The sequence below is a fragment of the Erythrolamprus reginae genome, chromosome 4 (genome assembly GCF_031021105.1).
Source record: "Erythrolamprus reginae isolate rEryReg1 chromosome 4, rEryReg1.hap1, whole genome shotgun sequence".
In the NCBI taxonomy this organism is placed as follows: domain Eukaryota; kingdom Metazoa; phylum Chordata; class Lepidosauria; order Squamata; family Dipsadidae; genus Erythrolamprus; species Erythrolamprus reginae.
The window spans coordinates 133,699,863-133,721,972 of record NC_091953.1 but is presented as its reverse complement, the minus strand read 5'-3'; the positions used below and the strand labels follow the sequence as shown (position 1 = coordinate 133,721,972).

The following is a 22,110-nucleotide window of genomic DNA, read 5'->3' as shown; positions in this document are numbered from 1 at the left end:
CCAAGCCCTCTTTTGGTATAGCAAAGAGCACTGGTCTCCAAACAAACTGGTAATTTGTACAAGTCCCTTATCAGTTCTGTGATACTTAGCTTGCAGCTGTGAGGCAATTCACAGTCCTTCTTCTTTCACAAAGTGAAACACCCTTTGCTCTGGTTTAGTTTCAAAGCGGGGAAAAATCAGCACACAAAAGGTCAAAGTCAACAAAGCAGTCACGAAACACAACGATCAGATAATCCTCCACAATGGCCAAACCCACAGGCTGCTATTTATAGCAGCCTCACTAATGACCACATCCCCACCCAACCACAGGTGGCCTCATTTTCTTTGATAATAATCTCTCAGTTGTTGTTGCCTATGCATCGCTCTCCGCATGCGTGGCTGTATCATTAACTCTTGTTCCGAATCCAAGGAGGAGCTAGATAATTGATCTCCTTCTGAGCTGTCTGCCACACTCTCCTCCTCCCTGTCACTCATGTCTTCTTGGTCAGAGGAGCCTTCATCAGCAGATTCCACCGGGGGCAAAACAGGCCCGCAGCATGTGGATGTCTCCCCCACATCCACAGTCCTTGGGGCAGGAGCAGGGCCAGAGCTAACCACAACATAATATTTAGCTCTTTTCTTATGCAAGACTCCTGGTGACGTTTCGACGAGGTCCCACTCGTCATCTTCAGGCTATTGTCTTTGGCTTTGTGCTTGGGCGAACAAAACGTGGTCTGAGCCCAAAGCTGAAGACAACAGCCTGAAGATGAGGAACGGGACCTCGTTGAAACATCGCCAGAAGTCTATCAACCTTACACCAAAAGATCTTGGTGAAACAAACTTATACATAGATTACCACACTGAATGCATCAAATCCAAGACCCACAATCCTTCCTACATCTCCCCCACATCCACAGTCCTCGGGGCAGGAGCTGGGCCAGAGCTAACCACAACAAGTAGGGAAAAGTAAATGGAGCCCTTCACTGCTCCAATCCCCTAATTCACCTTTGTTCTTCTTCTCTGCACTATGTGCTCTTTCTAGACAGCTAGTAAGCTGTCAAGTTTGGAGTGGCAAAAAAAATAAAATAAATAAAACCCTCCACATACCTGCCTGAAAGAATCATTTGGAACATTTGGATGACAAAGGGATAATTTTGAGTCGGTGTACAGATTAAAAGTACGTTTATATGCAGAGGTTCCTTAATGGATGAACTGTACCAAAAAAAAAATGCATCTGATCTTTTTCCATGTGAGTTACACTCTTACACTGTCGTTTCAGCTCTGATGGAGCAGAATTAAGTCTACCAAATAATGTATGCCATATTTCCCTCAAGCTCTTTCCGGAAAAGTGTTCGTACAGAATGTCAGAGATAATGAATTACGATTCTCAGCCACAAATGTAGGGAGAAGTGAGGGGAGAAACCTATGGGAAAAGGGGATAATTTGTCCTTTAAAAAAAAGAAAGAAGGTATGTTGATAGCATCAAAGTTAACACCAGCCAAAGCACAGAACAAATCAAGATTGGAAGATGTTGAAATATCTGGTCCATAAAATTGTCATGCCAACTTGTTCCCTGTATTCTGTATTGTCCAAGTGTGATTGGAAACACAAGGAATTTGTCTTATTTATTTTTTTATTTATTCATTTGTCCAATACACAATACATATGGAAGAAAATAGACATGAAGTAATATATATAAAGATAATATGTAAAAATAGAGGAGAAGATATATGAAAGGAAGAAAATATATATGATATATGAGATAAAGGAGAGACAATTGGACAGGGGACGAAAGGCACACCAGTGCACTTATGTATGCCCCTTACTGGCCTCTTAGGAACCTGGAGAGGTCAATCGTGGATAGTCTAAGGGAGAAATGTTGGGGGTTAAGGGTTGATACTATTGAGTCCGGTAATGAGTTCCACACTTCAACAACTCGATTGTTAAAGTCATATTTTTTACAGTCAAGTTTGGAGTGGTTAATATTAAGTTTGAATCTGTTGCGTGCTCCTGTGTTGTTGCAGTTGAAGACTTGGTGCAGATGCTCTCAGTGTACAGAAAAGAAAATGTAGATTTGTCAAGAATCATGTGGTGCAACACTTGATGATTGTCATTGGGTCAAATAAGCAATGAAGAAACAATATTAATAAAAATCTTAGGATACAAGCAACAAGTTATAGCCATACAGGCCTAAGTGGGAGGAAATGGGTGATAGGAATGATGAGAAAAAACTAGTAGAAATAGAAGTGCAGACTTAGTAAGAGATTTGAGAGTGTTGTGGGAATTATTTGTTTAGTAGAGCGATAGCGTTTGGGGGAAAAACTGTTCTTGTGTCTAGTTGTCTTGGTGTGCAGTGCTCTGTAGCAACATTTTGAGAGTAGGAGTTGAAACAGTTTATGTCCAGGATGCGCGGGGTCAGTAAATATTGACCCTAGACTCCATTTGGTGTGAAAGGTTTACTTTACTGAAAGCCAAGTATATTACAGTATAGAAAAACCAGGAATGAGTTTCGCACGCTGATCTTTCCCTGTTAATTTTCCCCATCCAGTTCTTCCACCTTGTTAGTTCCTTTTTATCCAATTACATTTGAATAAATTATTTTGGGAACTGCCCCTTCAATGGTGGGCTGGTTGATGAGCTATTATATTCCCTTCCCAGTGGTTTGGCCTTGAGATGGTGTCTCTGGAAGATACAATGTGGAGCAGTAGCACTTAGACTTATATGCTACTTCACGGTGCTTTATAGCCCTATCTAAGCTGTTTTCAGAGTCAGCCACTTGCCCCCAACATTCTGGGTCCTCATTTTGCCCACCTCGGAAGGATGGAAGGCTGAGTCAACCTTGAGCTGGTGGTGAGTCACTCGTGCCCTCATCGCTCGAGGCTCGACTATTGTAACGCTCTCTACATGGGGCTACCTTTGAAAAGTGTTCGGAAACTTCAGATCGTGCAGAATGCAGCTATGAGAGCAATCATGGGCTTTCCCAAATATGCCCATGTTACACCAATACTCTGCAGTCTGCATTGGTTGCCGATCAGTTTCTGGTCACAATTCAAAGTGTTGGTTATGACCTATAATGCCCTTCATGGCACCGGGCCAGGTTACCTCCGGGACCACCTTCTGCCGCACGAATCCCAGCGACCAATTAGGTCCCACAGAGTGGGCCTTCTCCGGGTCCCGTCAACTAAACAATGTCGTTTGGCGGGACCCAGGAGAAGAGCTTTCTCTGTGGCAGCCCCGGCCCTCTGGAACCAACTCCCCCCAGAGATTAGAATAGCCCACACCCTTCTTGCCTTTCGTAAGCTTCTTCAAACCCACCTCTGTCGTCATGCATGGGGGAACTGAGATATTCTTTCCCCCTAGGCTTCTACAATTTATGTATGGTACGTTTGTATGTATGATTGGTTTTAAAATAAGGGTTTTTAGCTGCTCTAGTATTGGATTGTCACATGTTGTTTTTACCACTGTTGTTAGCCGCCCCGAGTCTACGGAGAGGGGCGGCATATAAATCCAATAAATAAATAAATAAATAAACTCCTGGGTGAGGTGGGGCATGGTGGGTGGGGACAGACAGGGGTGGTTCATTGAACAACTTATAATGTTAGCTTGGGTCCACCTGAACCCAGGTGAACCCATAGCAGCCCACTCATTTGTGAAAGAAGTTATCACTGGCAGTAGAAAGACATAATAGAATCTACAAGGGTAGCACACGAAGTAATGCATCACATTTTTTTATTCAACAATTATTTATTGAACACAATGAAACTTACACACAAGAAAGAATGATGTTTCTTCTACACTCCCTATTTTTCCATGTAATCTCTGTCCTGTTCTATGGCCTTCCTCCAGCGAGACACAAGGGCATGTATGCCCTTTCGGTACCACTCCTTGTTCTAATGGCCTCACCTTCTGTGCCCAGCGACTAACCGTACTTCTGTCGACTCCAGATCAAACTGTACATAAACATTTGTAAATGTTCCCAACAGTTTCTTTCTCTGCAGTGAGAAATTCAATGACAACACTCTGCATCACTTACAGACACCATTTCGAAACACTGCTACAGCTACGCTATCAATCTGAAGAAACACAAAATTTAAACATGGGCTCCTGACAATTCAATCAATGTATATCTAAAGTTTCCCATTCATACCATTATTGCGGGCTGAAAAAAAAATGGGGTGCATTACATTCTGGGCAACCCTCGTAGAGCAGACAGCAGAAACACTTTCCAATAGCATGCCGATTGTGTTGTAAACCCAACACATTGGTCTTTTCTGCATTAATGAACGTGAGGTTGTGGACATTTCGCACCTCATTTACCAACATGTCTCATGCCATTGCTAACTAGAATTGAAAGCTTTGCACGATTTAATTTCTCCCCTCTTCAGCAATTTTTTTTTTTAAAAAAAGCCGTCATATTCTAGATTTATTGCTAATCAGTTCTCTCATCTAAGCCTCCTAATTGCTTTCCGTAACTGAATAACAGAAAGCACCTAGGCCAATGTAAATATGCAGATTCGAGACCTTTGTGTTTAATAACAGAGTTTCAGTGGAGAGAGAACTCAATTTGTTTATTTATGTCAAGATCAATCGTAATTAAGGATGGAGATAAATTCCCCGGCAGATGAAACACTTCCGCTGATTGTTCTTATTAAAAAAAAAAAAAATCTCATAGCAGAGGAGTGCTTATACCAACTTGACAACTATAGCCACTGATTGAAGTTTGCACCATAGTTCCCTCTAAGCTGAGCAGTGAGCAATCGCTCACTTAAAAATCATCATCAACTCAGAGTTTTCCAAACCTGCCCAGAAGCCGAGAGGGAAAGAGTGAGAGGGAAGGAGAGAGAGAGGAAGAGAGGAAGAGAGAGAAACAGATAGAAAAAAGAGAGGAAGGAAAAGAGAAAGAAAAAGAATGGGAGTAAGGAAGAGAGAAAGAAAATCAAATCTAGTTTGAAACTAGCTCAACTATTTAAGTGGCATTTTGATATTGATAGGGTTGCCCTATTATGAGCTCACTGTTATAGACACACAGTACAGTATTTTATTTTGAAATTCTCTGAGGCAAAACAGGGTGGGTTTTTTGTTTGTTTGTTTGTTTGTTTGTTTGTTTGTTTGTTTGTTTATTTGTTTGTTTATTTATTTATTTATTTATTTATTTATTTATTTATGTATTTATTTATTTATTTATTTATTTATTTATTTAATATTTCTGTGCCGCCCAGTCCCGAAGGGACTGCCGCTCAGACACTATACTTTTCCGCCAAGCCCCCCAAAAAATTAGAGAGAACACTGGTTTGCACAGCAAAATTGAGTGGCTTTGGGGAGATGGAAAGGTATGGGAGAACAATATACAGCGGTACCTCTACTTACGAACTTAATTTGTTCCATTAAGTAGAAAAGTTTGTAAGAAGAAGCAATTTTTCTCATAGGAATCAATGTAAAAGCAAATAATGTGTGTGATTGGGGAATCTACGGGGAGAGAGGAGGCCCTGTTTCCTCCCAGGAGATTCCTAGAGAGGCCCCACGGAGGCTTTTCCCCACCTTTTCTGGCCTTGTTTCCTCCCAGGAGCTTCCTAGAGAGGCCCCACAGAGGTTTCTCCCCACCTTTTCTGGCCCTGTTTCCTCCTAGAGATTCCTAGAGAGGCCCCACAGACGCTTCTCCCTGCCTTTTCCAGCCCTGTTTCCTCCCAGGAAATTCCTAGACAGGCCCCATGGAGGCTTCTCCCTGCCTTTTCCGGTTACAGTTTCAGAGACTCTGGCTTGTAAGTGGAAAATGGTTCTTGAGAAGAGGCAAAAAGATCTTGAACACCCGGTTCATATCTAGAAAGGTTTGTAAGTAGAGGCATTCTTAGGTAGAGGTACCACTGTACCATTAAACCAACCCATTCCCAACACATAAATCCTTAGTTAGAGCATACCTAAAGTACTGCATTCAGTTTTGGTCACCACACTACAGAAAAAGACATTGAAACTCTACAGAAAGTGCAGAAGAGAGCAACCAAGATGATTAGGGGACTGGAAACTAAAACATACAAAGAGCGGTTGCAGGAACTGGGCATGGCTAATCTAGCAAATTAAAGGACCAGGGGAGACATGATAGCAATGTTCTAACACTTGAGGGGCTGCCACAGAGAGGAGGGGGTTGGGCTGTTTTCCAGGACAGACAAGGAATAATGGATGGAAGCTGACCAAATATATATTCAACCTAGTGGGAGTGATCAACCAGTGCAACAGCTTGCCTGCGGAGGTTGTGAGAGCTCCAACACTTGAGACTTTCAAAGATTGGACTGCCATTTATCCAAAATCCTATAGGGATTCCAGCTTGAATAAGAGGTTGGACTGGATGACCTACTAGGTCCCTTCCAACTGTAATAAATAAATAAACATCCAAAATTAACCTTATTCATTCTCAGGACTTCTGTAGTTACAAGAGAAGTCAGATGTAGCCACAAATCCAAGAGGGTCCACCTATTCTCCAAAGCACAAGAAGGCAAGGCAGGAAGCATTGGATGGAAACATATCAAAGACCAAGACCTAAGGAGAAATTTCCTGACAATGAGAACAATTAAAATCAGTGGAACCTGCTTGCCTTGAGAAGTTTTCTGAACTCCGTCACTGGAGTTCCCAAAGTTCTTTTTTTTTTCAAGAGGCAACAGACTTTCTGGTTTTTCTTTGAAGATATTTTGCTTCTCATCCAAGGATCTTCTTCAGCTCTTCTTCAAAGCTGAAGAAGCTTCATGGATAAGAAGCAAAACTTCAAAGAAAAAAAACAGGAAGTCCAGTTGCCTCTTGAAAAAGCACCTTTGGGACAACCATGACCTGGATAACTGAGAATCTCCATAGAGATCTGTTCTGTCGGGCTCTCTGGTAGACTCCTCCCAAAAATTCATAGGTACAAATTTCAGACACACACACATTTGAAAATTCAAAACAATGTTCTTTATAATGACAATTCACATAAACTAAGCCCTCTTTTGGTATAGCAAAGAGCACTCGTCTCCAACCAAACTGGTAATTTGTACAAGTCCCTTATCAGTTCTGTTATACTTATGTTGCAGCTGTGAGGCAATTCACAGTCCTTCTTCTTTCACAAAGTGAAACACACTTTGCTCTGGTTTAGTTTCCAAGCGGGGAAAAATCAGCACACAAAAGGTCAAAGTCAGTAAAGCAGTCATGAAACACAACGATCAGATAATCCTCCACAATGGCCAAACCCACAGGTTGCTATTTATAGCAGCCTCACTAATGACCACAGCCCCACCCAACCACAGGTGGCCTCATTTTCTTTGATAATAATCTCTCAGTTGTTGTTGCCTATGCATCGCTCTCCGCATGCGTGGCTGTGTCATTAACTCTTGTTCTGAATCCAAGGAGGAGATAGATAATTGATCTCCTTCTGAGCTGTCTGCCACACTCTCCTCCTCCCTGTCACTCATGTCTTCTTGGTCAGAGGAGCCTTCATCATCAGATTCCACCGGGGGCAAAACAGGCCTGCAGCATGTGGATGTCTCCCCCACATCCACAGTCCTTGGGGCAGGAACTGGGCCAGAGCTAACCACAACAGACATCCATCACTAGAGGTTTTATAAGAAGAGATCAGACAGGCATTTGTCTGATATGGTATAGTGTTCCTGCCTGAACTGGTGTGTGTGTATATGTTTGTGTGTTGGACTAGAAGACCTCTAAGGTCCCTTTCAACTATGTTGTTCTGTGGGTTCCCACTTTTGAACCCTTGATACATCAATTGCCCTTAGGGCATGTCAGAACACCCATCAATTTGTCTTCTACCAAGGTTATAAATATCTTATAGTAATGAGTGCTTTCAGTCCATACTCTGCTTCTGAAAGACAAGACACTTTTTAATGCATTTTTAATATTGATTTTAAGAGAGTTTCTATAGTTGTTGCAACAGTTAAAGTTGTCAAAATAGGAGATATCAGTCCATCACCATGGGCAAAAACTTTTGTTGTTTATTCATAGAACTGCAATGATTGTTTCTAACTCACAAACACATTATTTTACCTGGGGACCCTGCAGTATTCAAATGAGAACCAAGTCTTTATGGACACAGGAGAAATACCACTCTACTACGCCCTGGTCTGACCACACCTGGAGTACTGTATTCAGTTCTGGTCACCACACTTCAAAAGAGACATTGAAACTCTGGAGAAGGTGCAAAAAAGAGCAACCAAGATGATTAAGGGATTGGAAACCAAGACTTACGAAGAGAGACTGAGGGAACTGGGCATGGATAGCCCAGAGAAAAGGAGGGCCAGAGCGGACATGATAGCAGTCTACAATTATACGAGGGGATGTCACAGAGAGGAGGGGATCACTTTATTCTCCAGGGCACCAGAGGGCCGGACGAGGAACAACGGCTGGAAGCTGACCAAGGAGAGATTCAACATGGAGATAAGGAGGAACTTCCTGATGGTCAGAGCGATCAACCAATGGAACAACCTACCAGCGGACATTGTGAACTCCAACACTCTGGACATTTTTAAGAGAAGATTGAACTGCCACTTGACTGGTGTGCTATAGGTTTCCTGCTTAGGCAGGGGGTTGAACTCGATGGCTTCATGGTCCCTTTCAACTCTAACAATAAATGAATGAATGAATGAATGACTGAATGAATGACTGAATGACTGAATGAATGAATGAATGAATGACTGACTGACTGACTGACTGACTGAATGAATGAATGAATGAATGAATGAATGAATGAATGAAGGACTGAATGAATGAATGAATGAAATGTCCAATTGAAGACATTTGAAATGAAAAAACGCCAGTTCAAAATATGGCCATCTATCTGGATAAACTGGAGCCAAGGCCACCATTCAATTTTATTTTATTTTTTTACCTTTCTCTCTTGAATATTTCTGTTCTAGTTAAGTTTAGATTCCAATGAATAATTCACACACTTTGGCACATGCAAATTTCAACACTCGTGAGAATCTTGGCATATTTATGGTAACAATGGAAACTGAACTTAAAAACTTGAACCTGACATTGTAAGTGAAAATACAGAGTGCGAAAAGCCTGTAAGAACGAAAAGTGGTTGGTGAGAATCCCATTTTTCTTCATATACCTGAATCAATGAATTACCAGTGAGGAATAAAGGCCTGTGATTAAAGGGTGTAAATTTAAATTGTTAAATGTGAACATACATTATGTCAGGATCCGTAGTAATTTAGAGAGGGCTGTAAAGCACTGTGAACTTTCAGTGCAAATTGGGTACTCTGGGGTGGAGCTCCATTTTCACTACCCCACTGTGTTCCCCCCCCTGGGTGGGCAGTAGCCACCCCTAGAAGTAACTTAGAACTAAGGAGAAATTTCATAACAAAAGCCAGGGTGGCGCAGCAGGTAGAGTGCTGTACTGCAGGCCACTGAAGCTGACTGTAGATCTGAAGGTCAGCAGTTCAAATCTCATCACCGGGATGGTGCAATGGGTAATGTGCAGTACTGCAGACCACTAAAGCTAACTGCTAGATCTGCAAGTCAGCGGTTCAAATCTCATCACCGGCTCAAGGTTGACTCAGCCTTCCATCCTTCCGAGGTGGGTAAAATGAGGACCCGGATTGTGGGGGCAATAGCCTAGCTCTGTTAAAAAAAGTGCTATTGCTAAGATGTTGTAAGCCGCCCTGAGTCTAAGGAGAAGAGCGGCATAAAAATCGAATAAATAAATAAATAAATAAAAATAAATTAAATCAGTGGAACAACTTGCCTCTAAAAAGTTGTGAATGCTCCAACACTGGAAGTTTTTAAGAAGATGTTGGATAACTAGTGTTGGGCGAACCCAACAAAGTTCAGGTTCAGGTTCAGCACCCGAATTTTTTTAAAAGTTCGGGTTCGGCACCCGAACCTGAGCCTGAACTTTTGCCGAACTTTCGAGTCCGGCGCTCGGGAAAGCACCAGGAAGCGCCACCGCCCAGCTGTCACCTTCTGTAACAGTCAGGGTGCTTTCTGGCACTTTCCTGAACCTGAACTTTTGCTGAACGTCCGTGTTCGGTATTCAAGAAGCACCCTGGCTGTTTCTGAAGGTGACAGCTGCGCGGCGGCGCTTCCCAGAACAGCCGGGGAGCTGTCAGTCGGTCGGGATGCGCAAAAGGAGGTGGCGAATCCCACGAGGGGATTCCAGGGGCGGAGCTTTGATGTCAGTGAGATGTCCTTCCTGGAGTCCCTGTTTCAGCCAGCCAGGAAGGACGTCTCAGTGACATCAAAGCTCCGCTCCTGGAATCTCCTCGGGGGATTCCCCACCTCCTTTTTTGCCTCCCGACTGGCACTTCCTGGCATTCTCCCGAACCCGAACTTTTGCGAAACTTTTGCAAAAGTTCGGGTTTGGGTTCGGTAAACCGAACCATGCAAAGTTCGATACGAACCTGAACTTTGCAGGTTCAGTACGAACCTGAACTTTGCAGGTCCGGTTCTCCCAACACTATGGATAACCATTTGTCTTAAATGGTGTAGGATTTCCTGCCTAAGCAGGGGGTTGGACTAGAAGACCTCCAAGGTCCCTTCCATCTCTGTTATTCTAAAGTTCTAAAGTTACCTGGTGAATTAATGCCCCCCTTCCTGGTGGCTAATTTCTCTGATCTATATCCGGAACAGTTTTCCCTAACGTGGGCAGAAACTTCTGGTTGTTTACCTCTCTGTCTCCAGAGACAAGAGACAAGCCTCCAGGCTGTTGCTGTTCATTGTATACACTTGAACTGTTCCGGGTTTATTTTCATCTGGAGGCAGGTAAGCTTGGAATCTGATCAAGACTCCAACCGAGCATGTCACGCTTGCGACCCAGTTTTGCAACGCGAGGAGAGCTGCGGGGACCCTTGCATATTTATTTCTGCCTTTTCAATGGATCCCAATTTCTCACCGATGCTAATTTAGCCATGGGCAGTGCTAATTGTCTCTGGAGTTGAGAATTTCTTGTTTCTTTTGGAAAGGGTTAAAAGGAAAAAAAGAAATCCCTATGAAACCAACTTTTAAAAACAAAAAAACACCCCTTCCCTGGCTTCCCAGCTTGCAGCAAGTTAATGTGAGAGACTAATATTGTGGTAAGCAGCTTGTAATGTATGATAATCAATACTTCAGGTCTGCTTTCCACGACGCGGCGTAAAGGAAGAAAGCAGGGAGCGGAGGAAAGCTGCTAGTGAGTTTTCAGCACTATTGAAAGGTGAAGAAGTACAGAGGTGGGGTGCTGAAGGATGAAAGAATTCCCCTTTAAAAAGGAAACAGTTGCTAGAGCCCCCTGTTAACAACATTGTCAAAAAAGCACAAAGAGTTGTTAATCTAATCTTATTTAGCTTCTTCTCTGGAAATATTATATAGAGCGCTGGTGAGACCCCATTTGGAATACTGTGTTCAGTTCTGGAGACCTCACCTACAAAAATATATTGACAAAATTGAATGGGTCCAAAGACGGGCTACAAGAATGGTGGAAGATCTTAAGCATAAAACGTATCAGGAAAGACTTCATGAACTCAATCTGTATAGTCTGGAGGACAGAAGGAAAAGGGGGGACATGATCGAAACATTTAAATATGTTAAAGGGTTAAATAAGGTTCAAGAGGGAAGTGTTTTTAATAGGAAAGTGAACACAAGAACAAGGGGACACAATCTGAAGTTAGTTGGGGGAAAGATCAAAAGCAATGTGAGAAAATATTATTTCACTGAAATAGTAGTAGATCCTTGGAACAAACTTCCAGCAGACATGGTTGGTAAATCCACAGTAACTGAATTTAAACATGCCTGGGATAAACATATATCAATCCTAAGATAAAATACAGGAAATAGTATAAGGGCAGACTAGATGGACCATGAGGTCTTTTTCTGCCGTCAGTCTTCTATGTTTCTATGTTTCTATGTTACACTGCTAACCAGAGCTTACAAAACATGTGTTAAACCAATTCTGCAATACAGCACACCTGTCTGGAACCCGCATTGCATATCAGAAATTAACACACTCGAGAGAGACCAGAAATATTTCACAATAGTTCTTTCACTCCTCCCCTCGCAACAAAATACCTTATTCCACCAGACGTGAAATACTGGGATTAGACCGTTTACCACTATGTCACTTCCAATCTGATCTAAATGTAGTTCATAAAAATCATATAACAAAATGACTACTTCACCTTCAATCACAACAACACACATGCACAAAACTCAATGTAAACCACTCGAAATTTGACTGCAGAAAATACAACTTTAGCCACAGAGTGATCAATGCCTGGAATGCACTACCTGACTTTTCTTCCCCAAACCCCAAAAACTTTAACCTTAGACTGTCTACAGTCAACCTGTCCCCGAGTCTATGGAGAGGGGCGGCATACAAATCTAATTAATTAATTAATTAATTAATTAATTAATTAATTAATAATAATAATAATAATAATAATAATAATAATAATAATAATAATAATAATAATAATTTGTAAGAGTTTTGTAAGGGGCGTGCATGGGTCCAAAGATGGGCTACAAGAATGGTGGAAGGTCTTAAGCATAAAACATATCAGGAAAGACTTCATGAACTCAATCTGTATAGTCTGGAGGACAGAAGGAAAAGGGGGGACATGATCGAAACATTTAAATATGTTAAAGGGTTAAATAAGGTCCAGGATGGAAGTGTTTTTAATAGGAAAGTGAACACAAGAACAAGGGGACACAATCTGAAGTTAATTGGGGGAAAGATCAAAAGCAACGTGAGAAAATATTATTTCACTGAAATAGTAGTAGATCCTTGGAACAAACTTCCAGCAGACGTGGTTGGTAAATCCACAGTAACTGAATTTAAACATGACTGGGATAAACCATTGTAAGATAAAATACAGGAAATAGTGTTAAAGGGTTAAATAAGGTTCCACGCACCACTGTGCCTACCATCCCTCTCCTACTGTCCTATTATCCTCTTTTATTCTTACTTTTTAATTATTATTATTATTATTATTATTATTATTATTATTATTTATTAGATTTGTATGCCACCCCTCTCCGTAGACTTGTTTATACAAACAACTACTATCCTATATATGTTTGACAAACCAACCAACAAACAAACCAAGTCTGACTGGTTCAGTCTTCCGTCCTTTCGAGGTGGGTAGAATGAGGACCCAGATTGTGGGGGGCGAGATGCTGATTCTGTAAATCGCTTAGAGAGGCCTGTAAAACATTGTGAAGTGGCATATAAGTCTATTGCTATCATGATTTATCACTGTTATATACACTTGGCAGAGAGAGAGAGAGAGATGTAGGACATGAGCTGGGCATAAAATAATTTTTGTAATATATATATTTGTTTTCGTAGATTTTCACGGGTACAGGTATGACGGTCTTGGTATATTCGGGTTTCTTCCCGTGTAGGATTTGGAAATTTCTGGCGACGTTTTGATGAGGTCCCACTCGTCATCTTCAGGCTGGTGTTTCTGTCCTTATATATATATATGTAAGACAAATACCACTCACGCATCATAACAAAATCTCCAGAACCCTAAAGCCTACAAACCTGAAACTTGTCATATATGTTCCTCCTGGCATCTAGGATTTTTTGAGATGACCATCAGATCATTAGTTATTTCTTATATTATCATTAACACGCTCTGATGCTAATGAGTTAGATGTGTTACCCTCCCTCCCCACTGTAAAAGAACTCTGTTCCAAATGCCAGTGGACATGGCCAGCACATGATTCATCCAGCCTGCGGACTGAAGTTTAGACATTCTACTCCATACCAAGGGGTTCAGTTTCATGGCGAAGCATGGATATCTGTGCTTCTCTGTGAAACTACTATATGGCTGCTAGTTAATAAATACATTTAGAAGTAGTTCAGGGAAAAAACCTCCCTGATTCACTGGAATATAAGAAGGGATCAAGGTCAAGCAAGATCAGATCTGAAAGTTTATGTTATTATAGCCTATTTCAATAAAGTGTAGTAAAGCAGAATTTCCCCTTCTGCAATTTTAATACTTCATCTTTAATTCAACTGGCGCTTAGACATCTTTCCATCCTTTGGGATAATCCAGGTCAAGAAACAGACACGGGAAGAAATGCAGGATTGTTATGGGGTGCTGAAGAATCTGGCTTCCTTATTGACATGGCTTGTTAGAAGGTCGCAAAAGGGGATCGCCAAGCAGGACCCTGCAACCATCATAAATATGACTCAGTAGCCAAGCAATTGGCAATTTTGTTCCTTTTACCATGGGGATGTTGCAAAGGTCATATCTATGAAAAACAGTCACAAGTCATGTTCTTCTGGGGCATTGTAACTTTGAACAGTCGCTAGATCAACTGTTGTAAGTCAAGGATGATCTATATGTACTGTGTTTTCTCTCTTTTTCTTTTGTTTATAATATTTATTGGAGAAAGAAAGGGAGGGGAGGGGAGGGGAGGAAAGGGAAGGGAAGAAGGAAAAGAAAGGAAAGAAGGAAAGGAAAGAAAAGGAGAGGAGAGGAATGGAATGGAAAGGGAAGGGAAGAAGGAAAGGAAAGGAAAGAAGGAAAGGAAAGGAAAGGAAAGAAGGAAAAGAAAGGAACGGAGAGGAGAGGAATGGAAATGGAAGGGAAGAAGGGAAGGAAAGGAAAGAAGGAAAGGAAAGGAATGGAGAGGAGAGGAGAGGAATGGAAAGGGAAGGGAAGAAGGGAAGGAAAGGAAGAAGGAAAGGAAAGGAAAGGAAAGAAGGAAAGGAAAGGAACGGAGAGGAGAGGAGAGGAATGGAAAGGGAAGGGAAGAAGGGAAGGAAAGGAAAGAAGGAAAGGAAAGAAGGAAAGGAAAGGAACGGAGAGGAGAGGAATGGAAAGGGAAGGGAAGAAGGGAAGGAAAGGAAAGAAGGAAAGGAAAGGAACGGAGAGGAGAGGAATGGAAAGGGAAGGGAAGAAGGGAAGGAAAGGAAAGAAGGAAAGGAAAGAAGGAAAGGAAAGGAACGGAGAGGAGAGGAGAGGAATGGAAAGGGAAGGGAAGAAGGGAAGGAAAGGAAAGAAGGAAAGGAAAGGAAAGGAAAGAAGGAAAGGAAAGGAACAGAGAGGAGAGGAGAGGAATGGAAAGGGAAGGGAAGAAGGGAAGGAAAGGAAAGAAGGAAAGGAAAGGAACGGAGAGGAGAGGAATGGAAAGGGAAGGGAAGAAGGGAAGGAAAGGAAAGAAGGAAAGGAAAGGAAAGGAAAGGAAAGAAGGAAAGGAAAGGAACGGAGAGGAGAGGAGAGGAATGGAAAGGGAAGGGAAGAAGGGAAGGAAAGGAAAGAAGGAAAGGAAAGGAAAGGAAAGAAGGAAAGGAAAGGAACAGAGAGGAGAGGAGAGGAATGGAAAGGGAAGGGAAGAAGGGAAGGAAAGGAAAGAAGGAAAGGAAAGGAAAGAAGGAAAGGAAAGGAACGGAGAGGAGAGGAGAGGAATGGAAAGGGAAGGGAAGAAGGGAAGGAAAGGAAAGAAGGAAAGGAAAGAAGGAAAGGAAAGGAACGGAGAGGAGAGGAGAGGAATGGAAAGGGAAGGGAAGAAGGGAAGGAAAGGAAAGAAGGAAAGGAAAGGAACGGAGAGGAGAGGAATGGAAAGGGAAGGGAAGAAGGGAAGGAAAGGAAAGAAGGAAAGGAAAGGAAAGAAGGAAAGGAAAGGAACGGAGAGGAGAGGAGAGGAATGGAAAGGGAAGGGAAGAAGGGAAGGAAAGGAAAGAAGGAAAGGAAAGGAAAGGAAAGAAGGAAAGGAAAGGAACAGAGAGGAGAGGAATGGAAAGGGAAGGGAAGAAGGGAAGGAAAGGAAAGAAGGAAAGGAAAGGAAAGGAAAGGAAAGGAAAGGAAAGAAGGAAAGGAAAGGAACGGAGAGGAGAGGAATGGAAAGGGAAGGGAAGAAGGGAAGGAAAGGAAAGAAGGAAAGGAAAGGAACAGAGAGGAGAGGAGAGGAATGGAAAGGAAAGGCAAGAAGGAAAGGAAAGGAACGGAGAGGAGAGGAATGGAAAGGGAAGGGAAGAAGGGAAGGAAAGGAAAGAAGGAAAGGAAAGGAACGGAGAGGAGAGGAATGGAAAGGGAAGGGAAGAAGGGAAGGAAAGGAAAGAAGGAAAGGAACGGAGAGGAGAGGAGAGGAATGGAAAGGGAAGGGAAGAAGGGAAGGAAAGGAAAGAAGGAAAGGAAAGGAAAGGAAGGAAGGAAGGAAAGGAACGGAGAGGAGAGGAGAGGAATGGAAAGGGAAGGGAAGAAGGGAAGGAAAGGAAAGAAGGAAAGGAAAGGAACGGAGAGGAGAGGAATGGAAAGGGAAGGGAAGAAGGGAAGGAAAGGAAAGAAGGAAAGGAAAGGAAAGAAGGAAAGGAAAGGAATGGAGAGGAGAGGAGAGGAATGGAAAGGGAAGGGAAGAAGGGAAGGAAAGGAAAGGAACGGAGAGGAGAGGAATGGAAAGGGAAGGGAAGAAGGGAAGGAAAGGAAAGAAGGAAAGGAAAGGAAAGAAAAGAAAAGAAGGAAAGGAAAGGAGAGGAGAGGAGAGGAGAGGAATGGAAAGGGAAGGGAAGAAGGGAAGGAAAGGAAAGGAACGGAGAGGAGAGGAATGGAAAGGGAAGGGAAGAAGGGAAGGAAAGGAAAGAAGGAAAGGAAAGAAGGAAAGGAAAGGAACAGAGAGGAGAGGAGAGGAATGGAAAGGGAAGGGAAGAAGGGAAGGAAAGGAAAGAAGGAAAGGAAAGGAACGGAGAGGAGAGGAGAGGAATGGAAAGGGAAGGGAAGAAGGGAAGGAAAGGAAAGAAGGAAATGAAAGGAAAGGAAAGAAGGAAAGGAACGGAGAGGAGAGGAGAGGAATGGAAAGGGGAGGGAAGAAGGGAAGGAAAGGAAAGAAGGAAAGGAACGGAGAGGAGAGGAATGGAAAGGGAAGGGAAGAAGGGAAGGAAAGGAAAGAAGGAAAGGAAAGGAAAGAAGGAAAGGAAAGGAACGGAGAGGAGAGGAGAGGAATGGAAAGGGAAGGGAAGAAGGGAAGGAAAGGAAAGGAACGGAGAGGAGAGGAATGGAAAGGGAAGGGAAGGATCCCAGTTAAGTAGCAAGAAAACATCTCCCTTGTGCACGGAAAAATTTGCAATACACATTTGATAATAAAAAGCCAGGTTTATCTCTGAATATCGTACCTTTATAAATCCTTAAAAGGCTGTTTCAGCACAAAGTAAATGAACATCCTACAGGCAGAACGATTGAATAAAAAACCAACAGAAAAATATCAGAATAAACAGAATGCAAAATGTAAATATCCTGCACACTTAGAGAGGGAACAAGATACAGTCAATATTGCAAGCAATTCGAAAAACCATTTGTTAGAAGGGAATCGAGGCTTGAGTACATATGGGCTTAAGGTTCCTATTGAAAATAAATAGGTCTTTCGCTAATTGAATTTGGACTCTTTTGAATGTGCCATTTTCTCCTCTCCTCCCCCGCCCCCAAATGCTTTCACATATTCTAATGCTTAATGAAGTGTCTTTTCAGGTTGTACGTTATTGATTTTTTTTAAAGAAGTTCAGTTCCCAGGTTATATGGTATAAGGCGAAGGAAAAAAGGCTTGTGCAAAAAGAAATGATAAGCCAATAGCTTACAATCAGGTTTTAGAATACATTGAGCAAGATGGAACTATTACTAAAATCTGTGATTATTGGAAGGGAGAACTGTTCAGACGGGCTCTATAGTAGGAGCCTCCCGAAAATTCAAGGGTAAAAAATTCAGACACACACACACATTTGAAAATTCAAAAACAATGTTTTTTAATCACAAAATTCAAAAGAAACAAAGCACCCTTTTTGTATTGCAAAAAGCACTCTTCCCAAAACAAACTTATAGGCTATAAAAAAACCCCTTAAGCAGTCCTTAAGAACTTAGCTAGCAGCTGTGAAGAAACGTCACAGCCCTCCTTCTTCCACGAGTTGAAACAAACACGCTTTGCTCTGCTTTGGTTTCAAAGTCTTGAAAAATCAACAAACAGAGTCTTGAGCACAATCCTGAAACAGCAAGTCACGGTCCAAACCAGTACGATCAGATAATCTCCACACTGCGAGGCCGGCATGCTGCCAATTTAACAGCAGCCCTAATTGCATCTAATGGTTAAAACTAAAGTTAAAAACCCACTATCATTAAAAAACAATCGATACTACACAATCATGCCATACTCAAGTCTTACTAGTCAGAAGGGGGCACATTAATCCCCCCATGCCTGGTGACATAAATGGGTCTTCAAAGTCTTGCAGAAGGTGAAGAGGGTGGGGCAATTTGAATCTCCAGGGGGAGTTGATTCCAGAGGGCCAGGGCCACCACAGACAAGGCTCTTCCCCTAGGTCCCGCCAGATGACAATGTCTCGTCGACGGGACCCAGAGAAGGCCAACTCTGTGGGACCTAATCGGGCACTGGGATTCGTGCGGCAGAAGGCGGTCCCGTAGGTATTCTGGTCCGATGCCATGTAGGGCTTTATAGGTTATCACCAACACTTTGAATTGTGTCCGGAAACTAATCGGCAGCCAGTGCAGGCCGCGGAGTGTTGATGAGACATGGGAGTATCTGGGAAGGCCCCTGATTACTCACGCAGCCGCATTCTGCACGATCTGAAGTTTCCGAACACTCTTCAGAGGTAGCCCCATGTAGAGAGCATCGCAGCAATCGATATAGAGGATGTTGCTCCTGCTTTCTATAAACAGGCAGCTACTTACAATAATAGGTGTTCCATTTGTTATGTGAATATAATGACCTTTGAAGAGAAGTTCTTCATTAACCATTCTTGCCATTATTTTGAGAAGAAATAAGCAGAAATAAGCAGAGCACACGGAAATACGCTAAGTTGGTAGGAAATGAAAATACAGGCCATTCTTCCTTAATGGTATGAATTGTGTAAATCAATCTCTCTCTCTTTTTTTACACCAACCCTCCATCCCCCAAAGAGTAGAAAAGCTAGTTACACAATCTATATTTTTTTGTTGAAAGCAGCAATAATGCCTCTTTTGACAAGCTCACGTTTAATGCACAGTGGCAGAAAAATCCTTTCCTGTGTTATTATCGGCGCAAAGTAGCTGGCGCGTGTGTGGATTTGGTAAACTCTTATTATTACATGACAGTCATCCGGCAAAACAATCGCAATTTAACGGGGATCTTCTGGGTGAAATTCAGCTTGCTTAATTTGTGTGAAATGTTCTTATTTCTGGAGAATAAACCACTGTTTGGTTATTGGATCTGCAGAGGAAAGATAAATCTTTGGAGTCTCTTAGCTAACCTTCATTGTTTTCTCAGATTATTTTCTCTGATCAAAGGCTGAAATATCTCTCAAGCAGATGAAGCTCAGGTTGTTGCTGTTTTCTGATTCTAGTTTTTATTTTATTTATCTATTTATTCATTTGTCCAATACACAATACATATGGAAGAGAATAAAATAGAATAGAATTTTATTGGCCAAGTGTGATTGGACACACAAGGAATTTGTCTTGGTGCAGATGCTCTCAGCATACATAAAATAAAATATACATTTGTCAAGAATCATATGGTATACATATATATACCCACAGTAAAATACATGATGAAGGTTATAGAGGAGATACTCATAGTAAAATATATCTAAGAAATAATAGAAAAGAATGTATAGTAATAGAACATATCAATGAAAGAATAGAAGAAGAGATATAGGAATAGAAGAAAAGTATAGGAGATATAGGAGAGCAATAGGACAGGGGACGGAAGGCACTCTAGTGCACTTGTACTCGCCCCTTACTGACCTCTTAGGAATCTGGATAGGTCAACCATAGATAATCTAAGGGTAAAGTGTTGGGGGTCTGGGGATGACACTATAGAGTCAAGTAATGAGTTCCATGCTTCGACAACTCGGTTACTGAAGTCATATTTTTTTACAGTCAAGTTTGGAGCGGTTAATATTAAGTTTAAATCTGTTGTGTGCTCTTGTGTTGTTGTGGTTGAAACTGAAGTAGTCGCCGGCAGGCAGGACGTTGCAGCATATGATCTTGTGGGCAATACTTAGATCATGTTTAAGGCGTCTTAGTTCTAGGCTTTCTAGGCCCAGGATTGAAATTTAGTCTCGTAGGGTGTTCTGTTTCAAGTGGAGGAGTGAAGGGCTCTTCTGGTGAAGTATCTTTGGACATTTTCAAGGGTCTTAATGTGTGAGATGCGATATGGGTTCCAGACAGATGAGCTGTATTCAAGGATGGGTGTGGCAAAAGTTTTGTAAGCTCTGGTAAGTAGTGTGAGATTGCCAGAGCAGAAGCTATGTAGGATTAGGTTTACAACTCTTGAAGCCTTCTTGGCTATGTTGTTGCAGTGGGCTTTGGCACTTAGATCTTTTGTTATTAATATACCAAGGTCTTTAACCGAGTGGGGATTATCTGTGATAATTTGATTATTTCAGTTCCCTGAAAGGTTTCAATTATGATTTCTGTTTTCACCCAGGAGGTCCTGTACATGCAATGAACAGAGTGGGATCTGAAGGGGTCAAGACATTTGATTAATGACTCTAAACACCCTGTCGTTTCTTCTTTTGTCTTGCAGAACAAGAGGAGTGCATCAACTGCACCGACGAATGCCGAGTGCTTGGTCATTCTGACAGGTGTTGGATGCCCCAGTTCTCTGCCCCCAACCAAGCAGACAACGCCGACTACCGAACAAATCTCTTTGTGCCCACGGTGGAAGCCCATGTCGAGACTGAGACTTACGAAACTGTGAACCCCACGGGGAAAAAGACCTTTTGTACATTTGGGAAGGACAAGCGAGAGCACACCATTCTCATTGCCAATGTGAAACCTTATCTCAAAGCCAAACGTGCCCTGAGCCCTCTCCTCCAGGAGGTCCCCTCAGCATCCAACAGCCCCACCAAGACCTGCATCGAGCCTTGCGCTTCGACGAAAGGACCCCTGGACGGCTGCGAAGTCAAGACGGGGCCCTTGGCTGAACCCAACAGCCAATACCTGTCGCCTAGTAAACAATCCAGAGACGCTGCCTTCATGGCGTCCGATCAGATGGCCAGGGTCTTCGCCGAGGTGCACTCCCGAGTCAGCCGAGACTCTGCTGATATGGACTCTGTCTTGGAGCAGATAGACCGTTCCAACAGGGAACTAGGCAGAGAGTCCGTAGATGCCGAGGAAGTCGTGCGGGAGATAGACAAGCTTTTACAGGACTGTCGGGCAAATGACCCCATTGTGGCTGTGAGAAAGTGAAGCGAAACACAAACACACACACACACAAAAAAAGACAGTCTGGCATTGATTTGCTGCTTCTGCTGAATTATATATTAAAAAAAAAAAGATAAAAAATTCTCCCCTGGTTCTAAAATTTATACAGGGATGAACAAAAGACCAATGCTGCTTTAAGGCTTTTAGTGAACATCTGAAGTGCCCTCCAGTATGTTTGTTTTCACTGCTCTTTGTTTTTTCTCCCTTCTTTTTTTCAGATAACACCGGTTTTGTTTTTACCAAACTTCCATTAGAACAATATGATGTATGTGGTGTTTTTTTAAAAAAAAAGAAAAATAAAGAAAAATAAAAATAGGAAGGAAGGAAGATAGAAAAGAAGGAATGAAAGGAAGCAAGGAAGCAAAGAAGATAGAAAAGAAGGAAGGAAGCAAGGAAGGAAGCAAGCAAGGAAGTTAGAAAAGAAGGAAGGAAGGAAGGAAGGAAGGAAGGAAAGGAAGGAAGGAAGGAAGGAAGGAAGGAAGGAAGGAAGATTGGTGCTACTTTGACAATCGAAGAGAAAGGAGTGAGATAAATGGAAACAGATCTTTTAGGACCAATAGTTAATGTTGACTTCACTGTTTACCTGTAGACCCATAAAAACCAGGGTGGAATAGTTGTGTGATAAGTTTACAACAGTCATTAGAGGGTTTCTATGGAAAAATCAGAAATCCAATAAACATACAAACAAATGTTCTTGTAGTCAGACAGCCAAATACACGAAGCATTAACGTTCATTTGTGATTGGCATTTTCTGTATAAAGGCATTTGCCACATCCTTTAAAAAAAAAAAAGAACGAAAGAAATGAAAAGGAAAAAATATATATATATGGAAACCCCTCCAAATCCATTCCATTAACTCCATTCAGCAAAAATTATCCTGGTCATTAGTAACACGGCTCATGTCATATTAAAGTTAAATGTAAACGGATCGAATCCATGTTTTGTCCTGCACATACATAAGTGAATTAATGTGATCAGA

The 22,110-nt window shown here is 42.1% G+C and overlaps 1 protein-coding gene across 2 annotated transcripts in view; it reads left to right on the top strand.

Annotated features, from left to right (window-relative positions):
- PCDH17 (protocadherin 17) overlaps positions 1–21,526 on the top strand; it is a 148,337-nt gene extending 126,811 nt beyond the window's left edge. For both annotated transcript variants that reach the window (XM_070751878.1, XM_070751877.1), the window contains one exon: positions 20,452–21,526. In XM_070751878.1, the coding sequence (XP_070607979.1) occupies positions 20,452–21,116 (665 nt within the window). In that variant the 3' untranslated portion in view covers positions 21,117–21,526. The remainder of the gene's footprint in view (positions 1–20,451) is intronic.
- Positions 21,527–22,110: the final 584 nt, after the last annotated feature.